The 21,471-nt window shown below is 37.2% G+C and overlaps 1 protein-coding gene across 2 annotated transcripts in view; it reads left to right on the forward strand.

The window, feature by feature from the left end:
* TBCK (TBC1 domain containing kinase) overlaps nt 1-14,789 on the forward strand; it is a 207,843-nt gene extending 193,054 nt beyond the window's left edge. For both annotated transcript variants that reach the window (XM_032860374.1, XM_032860366.1), the window contains exon 26: nt 14,212-14,789. In XM_032860374.1, coding sequence (XP_032716265.1) covers nt 14,212-14,322 — 111 coding nt within the window. In that variant the 3' untranslated portion in view covers nt 14,323-14,789. The remainder of the gene's footprint in view (nt 1-14,211) is intronic.
* The last annotated feature ends 6,682 nt before the right edge of the window (nt 14,790-21,471 follow it).

The following is a 21,471-nucleotide window of genomic DNA, read 5'->3' on the forward strand; positions in this document are numbered from 1 at the left end:
AGCCCCACATTGGGCTCTCTGATCAACAGGAAGCCTGCTTCCTCCTCTCTCTCTGCCTGCTTCTCTGTCTACCTGTGATCTCCGTCTGTCAAATAAATAAATAAAATCTTTTAAAAAAAATGAACTCATAAGAAGGAGCATTGTTATATCCTTGAGCAGATTACTCAGATTAAAGGAAATTTTTATTTTTAACGTTAACAGATATTACTTAAGGAAAAATATATGGGTTGTTTTGATACAGCACCCATTTCACTACCCCACTCCCAACCCAAGTTCAATGTCTCATGTATCTCCGCTGGACAAAATACCATCATGCATACACCTCTTTCCCAGAAGTAAATTATAATATTTAAGGAGAATGTTAACACCACAGTGGCATGCTTTAATGTGTTCGTGGTTACTTTTTTTCTTCCCTGTGGGGCAAGAATGTAGTGAGATCCAACTCTAGGACTAGTGATGACTGTCGGACTAGAAAATGGCCAACAACAGGGACCAGAACAAAATGAAAGTTAGTGTTTCTCTATCTTTAGAAAGTTCTTAAGAAAAACTGTAAACATCATATTGCTGTGTTAGTCACTGAAATGCGTAAGACTTTATAAATAATTACCCTGGATGGATTATATTTTGTGTTTATAAGACCACTAAAATTTCATCCCTGCCAGTGTACCACATTTAAAAGTTTATCTAAGAAAGAAACTGAAGGAATCTTTGCATTTCACTTGGTCTTGTCAACCCTTTGGAAAATATTAGGAACATCTTATCGTTCCCTTAAAATGGTATACTCTTGGCATAAAATCAGTGCTTTTCTTTTGTCATCAAAAGAAATATTCAGGAGCAGGCGCTCCTGGGTGGCTCAGTCATTAAGTGTCTGCCTTTGGCTCAGGTCATGATCCCAACGTCATGGGATCAAGCCCCACATTGGGTTCTCTGCTCGGCAGGGAGCCTGCTTCTCACTTTCCCACTCCCCCCTGCTGGTGTTCCCTCCCTCGCTGTGTCTCTCTCTGTCAAATAAATAAATAAAATCTTAAAAAAAATTATTCATCTGAGAACATAAGAGCCAGTGGCAATAATAAGCCATGTGCGCTATTATTGATATTATTCTTTCCTTTAAAACAAAACAAAGCCAAATAAAACAAAACAAAATAGAAAAGAGCCAAACATATATTTCTGAGTAACAGTTGATTCAGAAACATAGATGAGAGATGACTTTTGTGAAGGTTCCATGACCAAACAATGTGAGTACCTGATACTTTCTACATGTGGCATGTAGGAATTAAATTTATAATACGGCATCTGTTATCAACTGCAGATGATCAGATTTGTAATAGGAAACCATGCCATTGCAGCTATGTTTTTATATAAGAGAACAATCCAATTGTGTTCATTCAGCCTTCCCCGTAGGCCAGTGGTATTTGGTTTGGGAATGTTAGGTTGGAAGTCAGTCTGTACTACAGTGATGGGAGGCTTCCACACTCTCAGCCCATGGCAAGAGTGCTCCCAGGGGACCAGGTGACTCTGAAAACACTTTCAGCCAATTCAGTATGTGTTGTCCCCATAGTAAACTTCTCTGGCTCCAGATGATATCTACCTAGTTCTTCAGATTAATATAATAATTTTAAACGACTTTATATGAGATCTCTTACCTGTCAGAAAATGTATTAGGCCTCTTTATATTGTACCTTAAGCATTCTGATGAAGAATGGGAAGTGAATTTCTTTTATGAGTTCCAAATATGCAAGGAATTCTTTCTTGGTCTTGTTAGACACATAAGCACTGGCTATCGTTAAACTTGGCATTCTTTCTGGCTTATTCTTCGCCTTCTTGTCAGCAAATGTTTTGGTCTGTGGGTTTACATCAGATTATAAGGAAACATTTTAGATATTAATGTGGCTTGAACACACTAGACATAATATGATGCTTAGAAGTAACAGTGAAACGTCTTCTGTATAGCTCTGCATTTATTAAATGTTGGGGGATAACTTACTTTAAAAGACCACCCAGCTACAGCCTGCCTGATAGAATCCCAGTTCTCATAGCTTTTCAAAGGTTTTGTGAAGTAAAACGCAGTGTGGAAGTTGTACTAAAGAGAGCCCTAAGACACCTAACCAGACTTTGTTTTTTAAACATCTCCATTGGATGTATTATTTGTGCAAACAGTTTTTAAAAGAGGGAACTCATTTCAAGTTTTATGAAAAACTGCCAAGTCATCATCTGAATCTTGTGATCTCTGGCACCTATATTCTGACCTGTTATTTTGTTATCTTGTCTCAGTATGTGTTATTCTACATACCCACCCTGTCCTCCACAGCCCACCGTTTAATTAATTACTCCTTACCACAGGAATGTTCTAGCTGAATAACAAACTAACCATAGTTGCCCTCCCGCTTGACCTACAGAGGTTGGAACTTGGCCATGATCCATCAGAGCTCTAACTGTTTTGAATCTGAGTTTTTATTGTATACATTCTTTTCAGAGCATAGTATACTGTGTGTAATATGGCCAGTGGTTGAGACACAGTATGGGTTTACTGTTCTCAGTTGTCTATTGTAAACGTAAGTTGATAAATGATTGTTGCTGAAATTCTGGTCCCAAATATCACAGATCAAAGGAAAATGTACCACAAGGCTCATTAGAGCTCCTGACATATGGTGGTATTAGATGGTGGAATTTTATCAGAAGACGCTTAGCGTCTGATATGAGTCAGTATGCTTTTTTTGTTAGAATAAGAACTGTTTTCAAAAAACAAAAACAAACAAAACAAAACAAAACAACTTTATGTCGTGTCTAAAAACATTTTCTCCTATTTTCTTACTGTCAACTTCAAAAAAACGTTCCACATAGCCATTCCTAAGAGGGCTTGTTTGAAATTATAAGCTATTGTTAAACCTAATCTGTAAATCTAGAGGAAGACCCCAGGTACCATACGGATAAACACTAGATTCCTATTACCATATGGATAAACACTATCAAGTCTCAAAAATTAAAAATTAAATAGATTAGTATAAAGGAAAACTTCTAAACCAAGAGTCCATCATGACTTTTAGAAAGTCTTTGAACTAATTAAAATTACCTGTGAAATGTTATACAAATGTGTCATTTTTTGAAATAGACTAGATCCCTAGCTTTCATCTAATTGCTGAAAGTATATGTAACCTAGTAAGCAGTAAAAGTTACTAGTATACATTACTGCTCTATTATAAACAGTTCATCATAAACACTGTGAACCCTACCTTACATTCCATTTGGGGACAAATATGCTGTTTAAATCTGTACAATTGTGAGGTGTCATAAATGACTCTGCTATTAATGGATCAATAGGGGGAAGAGGAAGAGAGGAAAGAAGGAAACTAGCTTATAGTATTTAATATGAATCAAGCACTTATACATACGATATCTAACCCTCCCAACACTGTATGTATGCTATTCAAGTGTATTATTACTACATATTTAACAGGTGAAGACACTAAGGCCAAAAATTCTGAGTTATTTACCCAAGTTCCCATAGCTAACCAGTGGCAGAACCCTGATTCAAACTGTACTAACTACAAAGTTCCTACACTTTCTCCATACCACCCAGTCTGTTTGAATGAAATGATGAGTTATTTCACATTCTTGACTAGTGACAACAAATTATATAGAAAATTATTATTTGTCCTTTCACCCTGCTAGCTAGGTCTGGAATTCTCTCATCCCTACTACCCACCTGTCGTAAGTCGGTTCACTGTACCTCATGCCTGACTTACCACAACTTCCAATGTCTCTAACTGCAATCCCCTTCCCCCAGTTTTACCCCACAACTAAGGTGAGCTTTTTGAAATGTAAATCGGATCATTGTCAAAATACCTTTGTGACTTTTTGTTGCCTTCAAAATAAAATTCAAATCCTACTCACCATCTATAAGGCCCTTTATGATCTGGGCTCTGCTTTGTGTTCCAAGTTCATCCTTCACTGCTCTTTCCTCAGCCTCTTAGATTCCAGCCATAATTAACTACCTGTAGTTCCTATCTCTTATCTTTTTGTACTTCTATTTGGAGCATTCTTCCCACTTCTGTTCACCTGGGTAATTCCCATTTGTCTTAAATAGCTGTTTATATAAAGAACTATTTCTTAACTCCTCAGATCTTGTACTAAATACCCTTCCCAAGTGCTCATATCTTTTCGTTTTATAATGACATTGGGATGATTAAAATATATAGAATTTCTGTGTGCATTAGATAAGAACCCATCCTTCCTTTAGTGAACACAGTACCACATAAGGGCACACAGTTTGCAAAGGAGAGGATGGGCTACATTTCATGCTCCACTTACCCCTTTTCCAGGTTCTCTCATGCAGTGCACAATTTGTCCAACCATGTATGATGGCTCTATATAGCACTTATTAAATGGTATTTTAATTGCCTCTTCTCTTCTCTGCATCTCCAACTAAACTCTAAGCTCATTGAGGACAAGGATTGTATTATATTCATTGTTGTACCCCTGGCTCCCAGCATCATGCCTTTGAAGTAGAAAGCACTCGAAAAATATTTGATGTTTGAATTAATGACTAAGTTAATGAATGAACACATGAGAAATAATAGTTTGCTGTAGACTGCACATTTGCAGAAATTAGTGAAAAGAGAAAGACAAAAGAAAAAATACTAGTATCAGCTACTAGTTTAATTCAAGACAATAAACATTAAATGCTTACATGATGGAACTATTATGAGAAAACAGAAAGGAGAAAGGCATAGTCCTTTGCCCTCAAAAAACTTACAATCTAGTTAGGAAGATAAGACGTGTATGCAACCAATTAAAACTCAAAGCAGAATGTAGCATGTGCTATGTGAAGTTTATAATTAAAGTTCTAGAAAATCAATGAGAAGGAAGAAATTTCTTCCAGTTAAGGGTTCCTAAATCTTCATGGAGAAGAAGATAACAGACCTTAAATTATGAGTAGAATTTCAGTAAGGAAATGTATTGGGAGGAGGGCCATGGTCAGGAAGGAACATTCCAGGCAAAGGAAATAGCACATGCTGATTGGAAAGCACAGAGCTTCTTTGAAGAGCATTCTAGCTATAGACAAGCTGGAAAGCTAGAAGAGTCTGGAAGTAGATGGCCTTGAATGCTACGCTAAGGAGTTTACATGAATAGTGAGGCACTATTAAAGGTTTTTAAGAAGGAAAGTAATACTAACAGCTGTATTTTAGAAAGTCATTTGGCAAATTACTTTTAGTGTCTTCCCTCTCCTTTGCCCTTGATCCCAATAAAATAGAAATTTTTAAACACCAAAAACCAGAGACTAGTCAAAGAATTTCACTCTCTCTGTATTCCCAGTCTATTCCAATGCTAGGTTCTTCCCAGATTCTACCTTTATACCGATCTTGTCTCACACTTGCATCTCCTGCTGTCTAAATAGTTTGTAAGCCCCCACTTAGCAAAGCTCTCATGGCTCTGAGAAAAGGAAATCGGAGTTTGTCTGAAACTGACAGCCAAAGTCCTGCAACTTTCAAAAGGACATTGGGGAAATGGCCTCACTGCTTCTGTCATGTGATTCAAGGCATCTGGTAACATTCTGTCACTATCTTTTCTTACCTTATTCAGGACACTAAGAGACAATCTTCTCATTAATCTTTAACTTATGTGTTAATAAATGCATGTATTTATAAAATGCGTAAATAAGCATAAATCTAAAATGAAGAATTTCTTTTGTCCTTAAAATATAAAGAAATTTTAGACTTAATATTATCAAAATGAAATTTTCAGTAAGGACTTTTTGGGTACTATATGTTGTCCTTCCTGACTATAGAGAAGCAAGCTATTCCTTGGAAAGGATCCATAGATCTTGAGTCACCTTGCTTAATGGTAATCCCCCTTAGGAAGGAAAACATCTCTACACAATAGTGTTGGGGTCTCAGGATTTCCTGAGGGCCTCCCTATTGCTCTGTGTAGGCAGCAGAGTGCCAAGCAAATGGAAAAGGAAAAACTAAAAGCACAAGAACCATTTAGGAACTAATCCAAGAATAATTAGGATCTAAAATGGAGTAGGAGCAGAGGAATGGAAAAGAAGGAATGAATCCAAGACAATCGCAGAGAGAACTGACATAGCTTTGTACCTAAATGAACATGGAGCCAAAGTCAAAAGTCAAAAATATACCTTGGCTAATTGAATTTAAACTTTTAAAAAAGGTTTTTTTTAAGTCAAAGATAACCTTAAAATTTCCAGATTGGGTTTTTGGGGAGGTTGCTGATACCTTTAATAGAGATTAGGAAGAGAACATCGATTTGGAGGAAGTCTGATGAATTTTGGACATACTGAGTTTGAAGTGCTAATGGGAAATGAGGACTAAAACATCAATTAAGGATTTAGAGGTTTAGACTAGAATTCGGAGAATTAAAACAGGATGTGTAAACACATAGAATCCTTCCACTTATGAAATAAGCACTTAGTATTTTACAATACAGAAAAAAGTAGAGTTTTATTTCTTATAATTAAATATAATAGCTTATAAATGCATTATTCCAGAATGGAAGACAAATTCCAGCTGATGGGCTCAACAACAGACTGTCAAAAGACCATTAAAAGATATAACTAAAATTTATTTCAGGAAATTGTAAAAATCCATTGTCTCCATTATAAACTAGCTTATAATTTTTTTTTTAAATTGCTTTAGTGCACATGATTGGTAGAAGAGATCAACAAAGAAAACAGATCAGAGGAAGATGGAAGGGGAAGGAAGGAAAACACCATTTGACATGTGCACCATGGGCCTTCAGAAAGTTATTTTTAAAGATTTGTTTATTTATTTGAGAGAGAGAGAGAGAGCACTAGTGGGTGGGTGGGTGGGTGGGGGGAATGAAGAGGGAGAGAGAGAGAATCTTAAGCAGACTCACTGCTAAGCACAGAGCCCAACTCAGGACTTTATCTCACTGACCTGAGATCATGACCTGAGCTGAGAGTTTTGAAAAGAGGAAGGTGTAATTAAATATGTCAGATGTTGCTGATGGGTAAAGTAAGATTCAAGTTGAGTCTTAAAAATTAGATTTGGCAGTGTGACAAAGTGGAGATTGTTGCTGACCTTTGTAAGAGTATTTTAGAGGAGTGATGGAGACAAAAGTCTGATTAGAGTAGATTCAAGAGAGACTAGGCTTTCTGCAAAGAAATGAAGAGATAAAACAAATGTATAGATTACAGAAGACTTAAAAGCCATCCTTCAGTCATAATGTGTGAACCTTGTTTGGATCCTGATGCAAATAAATAGATTGTAAATATAGATAAGTTGGTGATGGATGGATGGGTGGATGGATGGATGGATGAATGCAAAGATGACATTTATGAAGTAATTGTAAATGCAAACACTTACTAAATAATTAAAGGATTATTGTTAATATTTTCTAGATGTATAATGATACTGTGGTTATATTTTCAAGTATTTTTGTTTTAAGGATACATATTTATGTACAAAATGATATATGAGATTTACCTCAAAAGAATGGTTGTAGTCAAGAAGAGCGAGTGGAAGGAACAAATGAAATAAACTATCTGAGCTGTAATTACTGAAACTGGGTTTTGGGTACCTAGGGGCTCATTATACCATTCTTGTCTATTTATATATTTTGTTGACATTTTTTTTAATAAAAAAGGTAAAGAGAGAATGGGAAGACATAAGATGGAGATAGAAACTATATAAGCAACAGAAAATTAAAACAAAACTACAACTATTTAGAAAAAAACTACAATTATTTATATATCTACTTATATAACACAGGCTATTAAAAATGTTTTTTTAAGATACAGTCTCATATACAACATAGTATGGATTGTGGATATCCCAGACACCATTAGGATAGCTATCCTTAACAAAACAAACATGGATTTAATAAAATTTAATTAATTTAATAAATCCTAGGCCATATTGGCTGTTTATATACATGCTCCCATTTTTTCCTTATTGTATAAATAACCGTTTTACAGTATATAAGATTCTACATTAATACCCTGGAATTAACAGTTCTGCTCCTTACTTGTCACAAGTGCCTATGGTAAGGTGTAAGATGATTGCTGACCTTAGGTTCACCTTCTTGCTTTTGCTCTGCTGTGGACTTTACTTCTGTGAGTCAATTGAGAGTGTAATTACTGCTTAATAGATGTTATTGCTTAATTGTTATTAGATGTTATTACTATGAAAACCAGTTTTGTACCTTATTTAGTACTCTCTTTTCAACATTAATGAGATATAACTGATACATAGGAATTATATATATATTAAAAGTATACAACTTGATATTTTGGTATATGTACACATTATAAAATAATCACCACAATCAAACAAATTAACATGTCATCACCTCACATAATCAGCATTTTCTTTCTTTTACTTCTTAGCAAGTTTTCAGCAAACAGTATAGTATTATTATACTTGTAACTGTAATTGCCATGTTGTACATTAGGTCTCTAGGACTTCATCTTGCATAACTGGACCTTTGTACCCTTTGACCAACATCTGTCCATCTCCTCTCTCAAACCCCTTCACCCCTAGTAACCACCATTCTACTCTCTGCTTCTATGACTCTGACTATTTTTGATTCCACATATCAGCAAAATCATGCAGTATTTGTCCTTATGTGTCTGGTTTATTTCATATAGCATAATGTTCTCTAGCTATATCCATGATATCCCAAATGGCAGGAGTTCCTTTTTTATGGCTCAATAATATTCCCATGTGTGTTCTGTGTGTGTAGCCATTATCCATCGATGAGCATAGGTTATTTCCTTATCTTGACTACTGTAACTAGTTTTGCAATGAACATGGGAGTATAGATACCAAAATCCAGATTTCATTTCCTTTAGGTACATACTTAGAAGTTGGATTGCTGGATCATATGGTAGTTCTATTTTTAGTTTTTTAAAGAACCTCCACACTGTTTTCCATAATGGCCAAACCAATATACATTCCTATTAAATGCATACAAGGGCTCCCTTAAATAACTTATTTAAGAAGGTAAACTTATTTAGTACTTTAAAGAAAATAAACATTAGTGTGTTAATTATAAAATACCTAAATACAGAAGACTAGCAGAAGATGGAACACTTATCTCAGTTATGGAAAGAACACAACAAGGATTGAAACAAAAATGACATTTCAAAATTATACTTGACTATATAATCAAGGGAAAAGATCAGTGGCATATTAGGTAAATCATTCTTAACTTTTCCTAGTACTCCTTGTCACAGCTCTCATGTTTCTAATTGGGAGTACTGAGATGACCCCTTCAAGTGATCAAGACCTCAGAATTTATTAATGACCTCAGAATTTCTAAAATAATCAGGACAAGACAGCACTTGGGTTATTTTTAACCCAAGGCCACACTGTACTCTAGATGTGGAAATAATCCCATATTCTCTTTCTCATCTTATCTCATCCCACACTTATAGAGTTGTCCAGCCAAACTTAGAAATAGGTACATAATTTGTGTGAGGTACCAGTCCAGCCCCAACCACATAGTGCCAGAAATATTAAATGGACACCATATTTTCAGAATTGCAGGAGCTCAAGAGGATATATAGGACTAATAGAACATCAGCCTCACAACCATAAAACCAAGAAAATAAAATTACTACAGCTATTCATTACAGGATAATTTGCCAGTTCCCTTATTCAGTTCTGTGTCCAACCAAAAGTAATATATCCATGTCCCAAGTTTAGCAATATTTGGAGGGAAAGGAATGGACAAATAAAATGGAAGAGAGAAAAGGACCTCCGTTTGAGTTTCACCAGAGTGTTAGTTAGTTCATGGTAATTGTCCAGTTCCCAATACAAACTTAAAACTCACGAGGCCAAAGTTTCCCATCAAGAAATTTAATTGTCCTGCAATGTGCTCCTTTCAGAATCTTGCAGAAGCCAAATTTTCTTAGCTTACTGTGGGTTCTACCCAAGCCTGTGACCCGGGACACCCAGTGAGAAACAACATGATCCTGTTCTCTGCTTCTCTTAAATCTTACCCATACTCAGCCTTAATTTCTTGGCCTTAGTTATGCTATACCACTCTGTGGCAGATCAAAATATCCCTTTCCTCCACTCATTCTCCTCCTATAACAGATATTGACTTCCACTGGACAAACATGCCAGCCTCTTAATCCAAGTTAAGATAAAAGACAGAGAAAAACAAAAAGGAGTGCCACCCACAAGAGCCTGCCACTTTCAGACAGTGCTCTTTTGAGGTATGTCTACCTAAGCCCTAGAAATGAAAAGAACAGCCAGATTCTCCTACCCAGAAGAATGACAAAAATGCAAGAGCTTTGCCTTTTCCACATGGGAGTACTTCCCACAAAAAATGCAGTGTCCCTGCCATCTCTGAGTCTCAAAATCCTATCCCAGCAAATATCAGATCCTACCAGCTCCACATGGGATGTTGACCTATAGATCTCAGCTGGTTGTGCAGTTGGAAGAACCCCATTCTCTACACGTAGGACTTGGTCTCACAAATTCCAGCCCTCCAAACATGCCAGCCTCTTTAGCGCAAGGTGACTTGCTCTCCACATGGGACTATACTTACTAAAATTGCAGCTTGAGGTCTCAAACAAACCTCACCAGCAAATGAATCCCATTATCTAGTAAAATTATTCTCAATGCTGGCTACACAATAGAATAACCCAGAAAACTTCAAAACAAGCAGATAAAGAACCTGATGTTGGGGCGATAGCCCAAAAAAAATTCTACTGATTACTGATCTGGAGTGGGTCTGGGTATCATTGTTGACTAAAAAAGCACCCAGATGAGTCTGACAGCTCCATAACCACTGGTCCGATATGACATCCTGCCACTTCTGCCAAGGATATTGCTCAGTGAGTCTAGGTTTGTGACTTCTGTTTGAAGTCCGGCCTCTCCCAAAGCTGCAGCTACAGGCTACTCTAGATTCTTTTTTTTTTTTTTAAGAGATTTTATTTATTTGTTTGACAGAGAGAGAGAGAGAGATCACAAGTAGGCAGAGAGGTAGGCAGAGAGAGGGGGAAGCAGGCTCCCTGCTAAGCAGAGAGCCTGATGCGGGGCTCGATCCTAGGACCCTGAGATCATGGCCTGAGCCGAAGGCAGAGGCTTTATCCCACTGAGCCACCCAGGTGCCCCTACTCTAGATTCTTAATCACCAAAGTCCAGTACCCTGTATGTTAACACCCTAAAGCTGCCAAAGCCCTGCCAGATGAAGAGTGAAAGATGGATGAAACCCAGAACTCTACGTGCCTGGTTCTCCTGTGCTCCACCACCTGTCTTCTCCATGAGTGATATGGCTTTTTTCACATGGAAACCACCCCGGACATTCACAGCCCTTTCCTCCCTCCCTAACCTGTCAGGCTATGGCCACAGAGAACACAATTGTAGCCATCGCATCTGGGTTCCCACTCCCTTCAGGAGTCAATAAAAGAGGGATGGGAGGGAGGATCAGCTTCCTTTAACCCCTGTTAAATTCAGAGGTACCCCAAACTTCTACTTGTATAATCGCCTACTACTTGAGGTTATTCGTTCCTATCTCCTCCACTGATCTATAAGCACTCCAAAAACTGGAACAGTGCATGGTACTCAGTAAGTACTCACTAAAATGTATGATCAATGAATGAATGAATGAAGAGAAAACGCTGCCATGGTAGGAGTGGAAAAGATCCAGTCATGCCTTCACTGTTAGGCCCCCTATTTAACATGGGTACTTGCAACCACAAGCAGAGCAGAACTCAAAATCCTAAACTGAAAACTCAACATTGGCTCTTTGTCTTTACTTAAGCACAGCCTTGCTTTTCAAGGCACCAAAACATTTGCCATCTCCTTGTATTGTGCTTCTACTTTTCTTCTTAGACCTCCCACATAGCACCACCCTAATTATTCCAAAGTGCTCTATTCTGCTTGCTTTGCCTTCACCATTTCCAGCTCAATGGCAGACTAGTTGTTATGTCCCTCCTTAAAATAATCTTGGGAACTCTTTCTAGCTCTACAGCATAGTGTCAGAGAGATTAAGTTAAATGTACAGTAGGAAGTCCTTCCTTCCTTGCTTTCTGACTTCTACAGTGTTTTGAAGTACTCAATGCTAAGACTGCTTATCCACAAGATTTTTTTCAATAATGGTAGTTTATCTTAGAGTTCTGGCTTCTGTGTTAATTGTATTGCTACATGTGGGAGAATGAAGCAAAGATGTTTCAGTAATCATATGGTACCAGGGACTGTGCTGCCTGCGCTTGACTCAGAGCAGATGAATCTAGCTCCTCTGCTGTTAAGGACTGAAGTTCAAAGAGAAACAAGCAAGAACAGCATGAAGACCAGTTCACAGTAATAGTCTATCTCACTTGATAGCTTTTGAAATACAGATGCACTGTCTTTCTTCAACATTGATTACTATTAAAGATACTTCCAGGTGGCTAAAAGAGTACTGGCTCTGAAATGTAAATGGCCATTGAATCTATTAAGGCACTGCAGAGAATGATGGAAAAGATCAGTGGGGCCAGCAGTATTAAGGTCCATTTCTGTGAGTCATTTTGAGGATTGTTAAAGACCCCAGTCCAGCAATGTCTATTGCATCTAGTTACTGATACCTTTATCTTGTTGGCTCTAGGTGGTATGTTCCAAAATACTGTCCTCAGACTACCCACTTTAAGATCATCTAGTGGTGTTTGTTTAAAACAACTACCACCACCACAATAAAAAACACTTTCTTGAGCCTAGATCAATAAAGCAGAATCCCTGGGGTTGAGGCCTTGAACTTATCCTGAGCGAAACATTCAGCTTTTGAACCATGCAGTGTAGACTGCTTGCTTGAGACTTCACCAGCTGTTAAGTTTCACCCACTCCCAATAGCGGTATCAGGAGGTATTCATTTTTCTGGAGGACCGGAGATCAAGTTTGACAAAGTAATTGAAAAGAACTTGAGGTCGCAAGTACCCAAGGAGAAGGAAGAGAACAAACACCCCCAAGGGGAGGGAATAGAAATAGAATGCCAGAGTCCAAGAAAACCCTTCTTTCCTTCATCCTTTTGTCCTAGGTTGTATGTCCTATGTCTTGGTTTAGTTTAGTCCAACAAGCATATATTGAGCCCCTGTCATGTGCCAGGCACTAGGGATAAAAAGAAAGAGAACAGTCTCACTGTCCTAGGGAAGCAGGGTCTTAAATTTAAATAAGATGGTAAGCAAAAGGCAGAGATTTAGCCCAAGGAATTTTACAGGCTAAGAAGAGAGGTTTGTAATGGAGACTTAGCCTGTAGGGAAGAAATTGCATGAGTAGGGAAATAAATAGAAATTAGGCAGGTGGGGATGGTGGGGGGGGGCCTTTTGAGGAGGAACTAAAGGCTATCCAGGAGCTGGTGGGAAATAGTACATGTTCCCAACAAAGGGCAACCTGCACAACCAAAATGCTCTGCATCCTAAAGTGACCTCATTTATGTTGGGATTGACAAGCAGTTCAGGACTGCTTTATCATAAGGTCAAAGGAATAGAGAAAGATAACCAATGATCCTAGATAGGTAGACATGGGCCAAGTCAGGAAGATATATGTATGTCTTGTTAACTTTTCAAAGTCCTATTTTGCTAACCATCCAGAAGACCTCTTGGATGTCCTTGGATGACCTCTTGGAATCCTTCAAATTCATTCCAAGTTTATGGTCTCAAACTGTTCATTATAGTTGCTCCAGAAACATGTTACAACAAGTTTATGGCCCTTTCTGGGACATTACACGAGAATTGCAACAACTAATAAAGGGACAGTAATATCAAAAATTGTTCAATATAGATTTGAGAATGTTTTAACTATCACTGGAAAGATACATGAAAAATAGTAATGATCTCTGGAGAGGGAAACTGAGAGGAGAGGTAGGAGGAATTTATATCTCACTATATACTTTTTGTACTATTTGAATATTACATTCAAATATTATATATTTTATATTATAAAATATTATATATATAATATATATTCAAAAATTACGCATACCATGTATATTTATTGCCTCTTACAACAAGCTTAAAAGAGAACTAAAGAGACACATTTATTCTATAGTGTAAAGAACTTGTCAACATGTTAAATGGTGATTTGATTTATATTGAAAACCCAAAATAGTGATTCACTGATAGAACAATGATAATAATAGTATTATTAAAGAAGTTTTATCTTTCACAGCTTGAGGGGAAAAAAATGGGATTGGAGAAATACAGATTTTGTATATCCTCTATAAATTTGGCCCCCCCCCTTTTTTTTTCAGTTTGCAGCACATCTTGTGAAGATGAAATATCCAAGAATCTGCATTCTAGATGGTGGAATTAATAAGATCAAGCCAACAGGCCTCCTCACTGTCCCATCTCCTCAAATATGAAGAACCAAGACTGTGACTATGAAAAGGACAGAGTGGTATCAGCTCCCAATTGCCCAACTCTTCATGGCCTCGCTACTCGAAGACAGAGCTAGACTTCCAGATTGTTGCATTTCCATAAAGTTTTATCACAAAACATTTTTTTTTTAAATCTCATAACTCACATGTTCAGCTATTCAGGCACAAACTTGACTGTACATGTATTGCTGAAAGAATGTCCTTAACAGTGAAATCTGATCATGTATTTTTACCACAGTGCAACACAAAGCCAGAGGAATTCAGCTGACAAGGCAGATTTAGCATTATCAAGAAATCTCAGTTGCACTGAAAAGTTGTCTCCAACTGCACTGACCAGACAGTCCTAACAAAGGTATTGTTTAGAAACATAGACTGAATGGGGGTGGAATAATCTTTCCATGATAGTGAAAAGTAAAAAGCTATTCGCAATATATTCCTTATAAGTAAATGCTATATTTGGCAACTCATTTTTGGCCCAGACAGAGTGTGTGTGTGTGTGTGTGTGTGTGTGTGTGTGTGTGTGTATGTGGTTTGTTTAGAAGAATCTAGCCCACTGAAAAAAGTAATAATAATTTACAATTTACTTCCAGGGAAATGAAAGTCAGAAACCATTCACATTAGAACATTTGTTCAGCTCCTGTGGCAGAGAAATCCAAAATAAGAGTGACTTACACAAAGTAGAACTGTATTTCTCACATAAAAGGCTGCATAATAGGTCTAGAGCTAGTATGCTGTTTTCATAATCATCAAGAACTAAGGTATCTTCACATTCCTTTATCACCCTCAATACATGGTTTCTAGCTCGTGGATCAAGATGGCTGCTCAGCTCACACCATTTATGCCATTTAGAAGGGCAGGAACGAAGGAGGAGGGGGAGGTTGGGGAGAGAAAGAAATAGGGAGGGAGCAAATAAGAAAGCAGAGAAGGAATGCTCTTTCTCTTTAAGTGCACAAACCAGAAGTTGCACATGTTACTTCTGCTTATACCCATCAGCCAGAACTTAGACATGTGGCCACACCTAACTATAAGGAAAACGAAATATAATCTTTGGCTGGGAGGTCATTTACCCAGGCAAAAAAAAAAAAAATTTAAGTTTTAATTATTTAAAAAATTCTTGAAACATTATTATTAAGATTATTAAAATTTATTATACTGATGGGGGAGTAGAACACATATTGTAGGATAACTAGCAGCTTCTGCATTATTCTAAAAAGTAACTACTGAACTTCATTGAATCTAACACATATCACAACAATGCAACCAAATCAACTGGACATACCATCAATCATAAGATGCATTCCCATTTCAGAAATGTGAAAAGATAACATATCTTAGAATTATTGGACTATAGTACCTTTCTTGATTATCTTCGATTTTAACTGAACAGTGTTATTGTTGTTGTTTTCCTCTTTAACTTGTATTTCTCTTCAGTGTTAGGAACCACCAAGGTGTAGAACATTTCAATAAGAGCCTCAATTCAACTATCTGGCTGTGGTTTTATTGTTGCTATTTGTTTTGGTTTTTTGCATCTACTTTTTTATTGAGATACAATTTACATACCATAAAATTTATTCTTTTAAAACATACAATTCAGTGGTTTTTAGTATATTCAGAAAATAGTGCAATCATCACTACTGTCTAATTCCAGAACATTTTTATTCTCCAAAAAAAGAATCCTATAATTATTAGCAGTCATTCCCCATTAATCCCTCCCAAGGTCTTTGATTTACTATTTATATATGACGTGAGTTAAGTATCCAACCTCATTCTTGCATGTGGATTTCAAGCTGTCCCAGAGGCTGTGTCATCTTACTTGTTTTGCTTAATTGAATTATATTTAGTCATTCACCAGATATGTGTCAAAGATCTATTAGATACAAAACAGTGACATAACTAGTAATTATAGCATTCTGTGGCCCCTAAATAATATACAAGGGAAAAATGTGAGAATAATAAGAAAATTTTACCACTGTTTCCCTAATAGTATTTTGAGGTCATCATCTGCCATGATCAGAAAAATATTAAGTCCTCCTGTCCTTTCCTTTAACCTTTGGTTACTTACCTGACTTCATAGTCCTAATACAGCACTGATGATCACTTGAAACGAGTGGTTCTGAGTTTTAAGTTTGCCTTACTGAGAAAGCAGAGGAGGATGAGGGGTTAAGATTTGATTTGAATGGATTGGTATGGCAGTAGAGGAAGATGAAGAACTGGGTATTGGGGAGAGCTGCGTGAGAAGATAATAGTAGCCAACCTCCATCAGGATTTTGCATTTGATCTTTCTTAAAACTTAATATATTTAAGGCTTACTTTTTTAAATGAGTTTTTTAACCATTCAAATTATGGATATTTAATATTCTCAACAGTAAAATAAGAAAGAGCACATCATCAGTGCCATGTCTACATGCTGGTTATGGTAGTTGGTGGCAGATAGTTTGAACAAAGTTAACCTTGACAACTATTTGTTGCACTAAACCTATACAACTCATGACAGTAGAAGTCCTTGGGGTACATCACTGACTCCTACATTATCACTATCAGCACTGTTTGTTTCCGGCATTAGCAGTCTCTTTCCCTCTATCTGGAATGCCCTTACTACCGCCACCAGCCCCACAGATACACACACATACATACACACACATTTATAAATCCTTTATACTCCAGCACCAGTAGCATCTCCAGTCATCTCAGTCTTCCCCATGATGCATTAAAAGCCTCAACTACTGGGGCGCCTGGGTGGCTCAGTGGGTGAAAGCCTCTGCCTTTGGCTTAGGTCATGATCCCAGGGTCCTGGGATCCAGCCCCGAATCGGGGTCAATGCTGGGCGGGGGCCTGCTTCCTCCTCTCTCTGCCTTCCTCTCTGCCTACTTGTGATCTCTGTCAAATAAATAAATAAAATCTTTAAAATAAATAAATAAATAAAAGCCTCAACTACCAAAGCATTCCATTCATACTTCTAATAATAGACTTACTACATCATTTTGTAATTATCTGTTTACATTTAAGACCCATATTAACATATGAGCTTCTTGAGGTCAAAGACCATAATTTATACTTTTTTTTGTATTCAACAACCCACTACACTGGAGATGTTTGTTAAGTATAAAACTGAATTGGATCTCTTACTTAGGGATTTTAGAATCTAAATGGATAGGGAAAAAAATGTAATTTTTATCAAATGCCAACTTATCTGGTACCTGGTGATTTATAAATAAATCAAAATCTTAATTCACTGAGTGAAGAAAAAATCTCTAATAGTATACCTAGCTCTAAATTTCTATAATACTATCAGTTGGAACAAATATTTTCCAACAACAAAGTAAACTGACCTAATTGCATCCCCTTCCCAAAGCATAAAAATGCTAATTTAAAAATGTCTTAATACTTAATCGGGTTTGTAAGAAATCAATTCCTTGATGTCAGATCGGAAGAGGAACTGAAACACTGTCAGGCCCATGGGATATCAGATATCAATATAGGCCCTGGGAACTATGGTTTTAACATGCACATAGGATTAAAAGACACAGCCTTGGGCCTTCTGGTGGGGAGTTTGTATCACTACCTTACACAGTGACAGTCTCAAAGAACTCTTCGTTCCATGAAATGACTAGAAATAACCCCACCAAATCAAGGAAGGTACAGGAGAGATTGTCCTGGTATTCTGAGTGAAGAAAAATCTGTTGTAGACAGGAGGTGTTCAGTGGAAAGGCTAGGTAAGTCCCCAAATTAGAACAGGTTTTTTTATTTGTTTTGTTTTGTTTAAGATTTTTATTTTTATTTATTTGACAGATAGAGGTCACAAGTAGGCAGAGAGGCAGGCAGAGAGAGAAGGGGGAAGCAGGCTCCCTGCTGAGCAGAGAGCCCGACGCGGGGCCCGATTCCAGGACCCTGGGATCATGACCTGAGCCGAAGGCAGAGGCTTTAACCCACTGAGCCACCCAGGCGCCCCTAGAACAGGTTATAAGGCATGTGTTCATCTGACTATTTAAAAATGAGAACATGGGGCACCTGGGTGGCTGAGTTGTTAAGTGTCTGCCTTCAGCACAGGTCATGATCCCGGGGTTCTGGGATAGAGCCCTGCATGGGGCTCCCTGCTCAGCGGGGAGTCTGCTTCTCCCTCTCCCACTCCCCTACTTGTGTTCCCTCTCCCACTGTGTCGCTTATTCTCTGCCAAATAAATATATTAAAAAATCTTTGAAAAAGAAAAAAAGAAAAAGAAAAATGAGAACAATACATTAAATCAAACTTTTGGAAAGCATAGATAGTACCAGATCTTTGTTTGATTCCTCCTCCAAATAGTTCCATAAAAATACAGTGGACCCTTGAACAACACAGGGGTTAGAGGCACCAATCCCTACACAGTCGAAAATTCTGTAATAACTGTGACTGCCTGCCATTGACCATAAGCCCTACCAATAACAATCAAGTAACACATATTTTGTATATTATCTGTATTAAATGTTGTATTGTTACAATAGTGTAAGCTAGAGAAAAGAAAACATCAGGGAAATCATAAGGAAGAGAAAATACACTTACAGTACTGTACAGTAGTTACTGAAAAAAATCCACATGTCAGTGGACCTGCAGAGTTCAAACTTATGTTCTTCAAGGGTCATTTGTACTTCTTTGCAGATTAATATCAAAAGTATGGTACAGCCTTTCTAAAAGATCTTTTGCAGTAGTTTCATCTGGTAAAACCCACTCTGAATAGGTGGGACAGCTGCCTTGAGTGCTGTGGAGATGGTGGATGTTGTACTATTTCAGAGTCACAAACAGTCCCCTCAGGGGTATGTGGGATGGCTCCCTATATGCCTAATGTTAACCAAATAATTCATTTTCCTTGGTAAACATTCATGAAGCCAAAGAGTGGAAACAAACAAGAATATTTATGACAGATTTTTACATTTTTGTTTGAGTGTTCAGTCTCAAGATCAAATACCCTTCACAACTACCACCTTAGATTTTATGTGGCAAAATAACGGAGAAGTGTTACAAACCTTCAGTGTCTCTGACACTAGCATTTGCTCACACACAAACTTTAGGTTTTGCAATCCAGTTTTATTTCATTTAATGTTGGAAATAGTACACCTTATAAATAAGCCTTTTTAAAAGTTTGCCCTATTTTTTTATGTTGCATGTGTTTATATCTTTTCTGAGTAACTTTTGTGTTACTGTCTTATGAGACAGGCTTGTCACATGAAGACTAAACTTGGATCTCGGCAAATTCAGTATTCTTTAGATAGACTGTGATATTTGTAGCTTCTAACATGACTTCCAGGCCTCATGTCTCCTTGGATTGACATTCCTTAATATTTTTTTCTCCTCCCTTCAAAGGTCACATTTTTAGTTTGCATTCTCTGCAGCATTGCAATAATACTGTTCTGTTCTAATGCTCACTGTCACCAGTAAACAATGCATGGATGAGTACCAAGGCACCATATTGCCAACATTGCTGGATATTATATATTAATCCTCTGGGTTGTGGAGGTTAAAACACTGTCCTGTCTTGGCTTAAGACTAATCTTAGAGCTATAACAAATGCATTTAAAGCATTAGATCAGATTCTAAATATTGCATCCTGCCACTCTAAAAGATATAGCTTTTGAAAATATTACTATCTTTATATAGAAATGTGATTTTTTTTTTTAAAAACAGTGCATGTCCTACCGTTCTTTTGAAAGACTGTAATAGTGTGACCATTAGGTAAAGCATTAAAAACTAACAATCCATGCATTAATTTTCTCATTAACTCTGGAAATTTATTCCTGTTTCCCATTCTTACTACTTTTTTCTCAACTTTACTAACATACTTTTCAGTCCTTTAAGGTAGAATAACATTATTTTAAGGCTTATAGTGTGCTGGAACTGACTCCTAGTGGCTTGGGACAGCTGAATATACCCATTTCTTTCCAACTCTATGTTCAGTGATCTCACACTGGTAGCTTAAAATTGGCCACAGCAGGAGTATTTACACCATAGAAATGGCAAACATCACAAATCATGGCTTTCCTTTTATTCTTTTTTTTTTTTTAAGCTAGTTATATTTACCAGCAAACCGTAAGTTTTAACCATCCTATGGTCATTATGTTGTCTGTAGTTAAAAATCATGAAGGTAAAAGGAATTGTAAAGATCATCCAATCCAACCATCATTGTTTCAAACAATAAGAACAGTGAAATGATTTTGTAAAAATCACATAGCCACTAAAAGAGAGACCCAAAATTATAATTCTGCTTTCATGATTGATTCCTAATCCAGATTGATTTTTCTGTCCATCACATATAGATAGAGAAGATAAAAGGGCACCAATTTCAACCCAGTATACACTCATTACAGGTCAGCCTGTCAGGCTCTGTGTTAGGTGATACATGGGATACGGAAATGAAAAATAAGTGTTGGCTAAACTCGTGTTGACTATATGACACAGAAGTGCCACTTAACTTCAGCTCCTGGCAGATGCCACTCTGCTGCCCGTATATTCACCATTCAAAAGTAAAGACTTCGCCCACCAAAAGAATGTGGTTAAGTATTCAAGCTAAAGATAGAACGTGAGGAACTCTTGCTATGTATAATGTTACCTCTTCACCTCCAGGACAACATTACCTAGAAAACATCCCTGGTAGAGAACCGCACTGTCTCTGTCTGCAGTCAAATCCTTTGTACGCAGGGTTAAAGTTAGCCTTCGATCATTGTCTTCTATACCTTAGCTAGGGACTGGGCTCAAAGGATTGGACAACTCCTTGTATCAGCCTCCAAGTCGTGTGTAGAAAGCCAAAGAAGGGGATTATCAGGGGAGGGAGAGGGATAACTAGTTTTTAGGTCTATTAATCATAAAAGAGAAGAAACAGGTCATTTAGGTCATTTGCTAACTTAAAAAAATTATTTTTATGCACGAAGATAAACTATCTTGATAATTTATTACTTGTCAGATAAAGTATCTTTTCTAAAATTATCTTTTAAATCATTAATAATCCCATGGACCATGTATTCATTGCTATGGACTCCATATAGGGTCATTAAGGATCTGAAAGTCCTGTGAGGAATATGACTACTGGATTGAGGCCAAATGACACAGAGTCCCATTTGCATAGCCTTGTGCCACCAAGAAGAAGAATTGGTTTTTTTAATGGATAAC

The sequence above is a fragment of the Lontra canadensis genome, unplaced genomic scaffold, assembly GCF_010015895.1.
Source record: "Lontra canadensis isolate GAN:19392208 unplaced genomic scaffold, GSC_riverotter_1.0 scaffold1, whole genome shotgun sequence".
NCBI lineage: Eukaryota > Metazoa > Chordata > Mammalia > Carnivora > Mustelidae > Lontra > Lontra canadensis.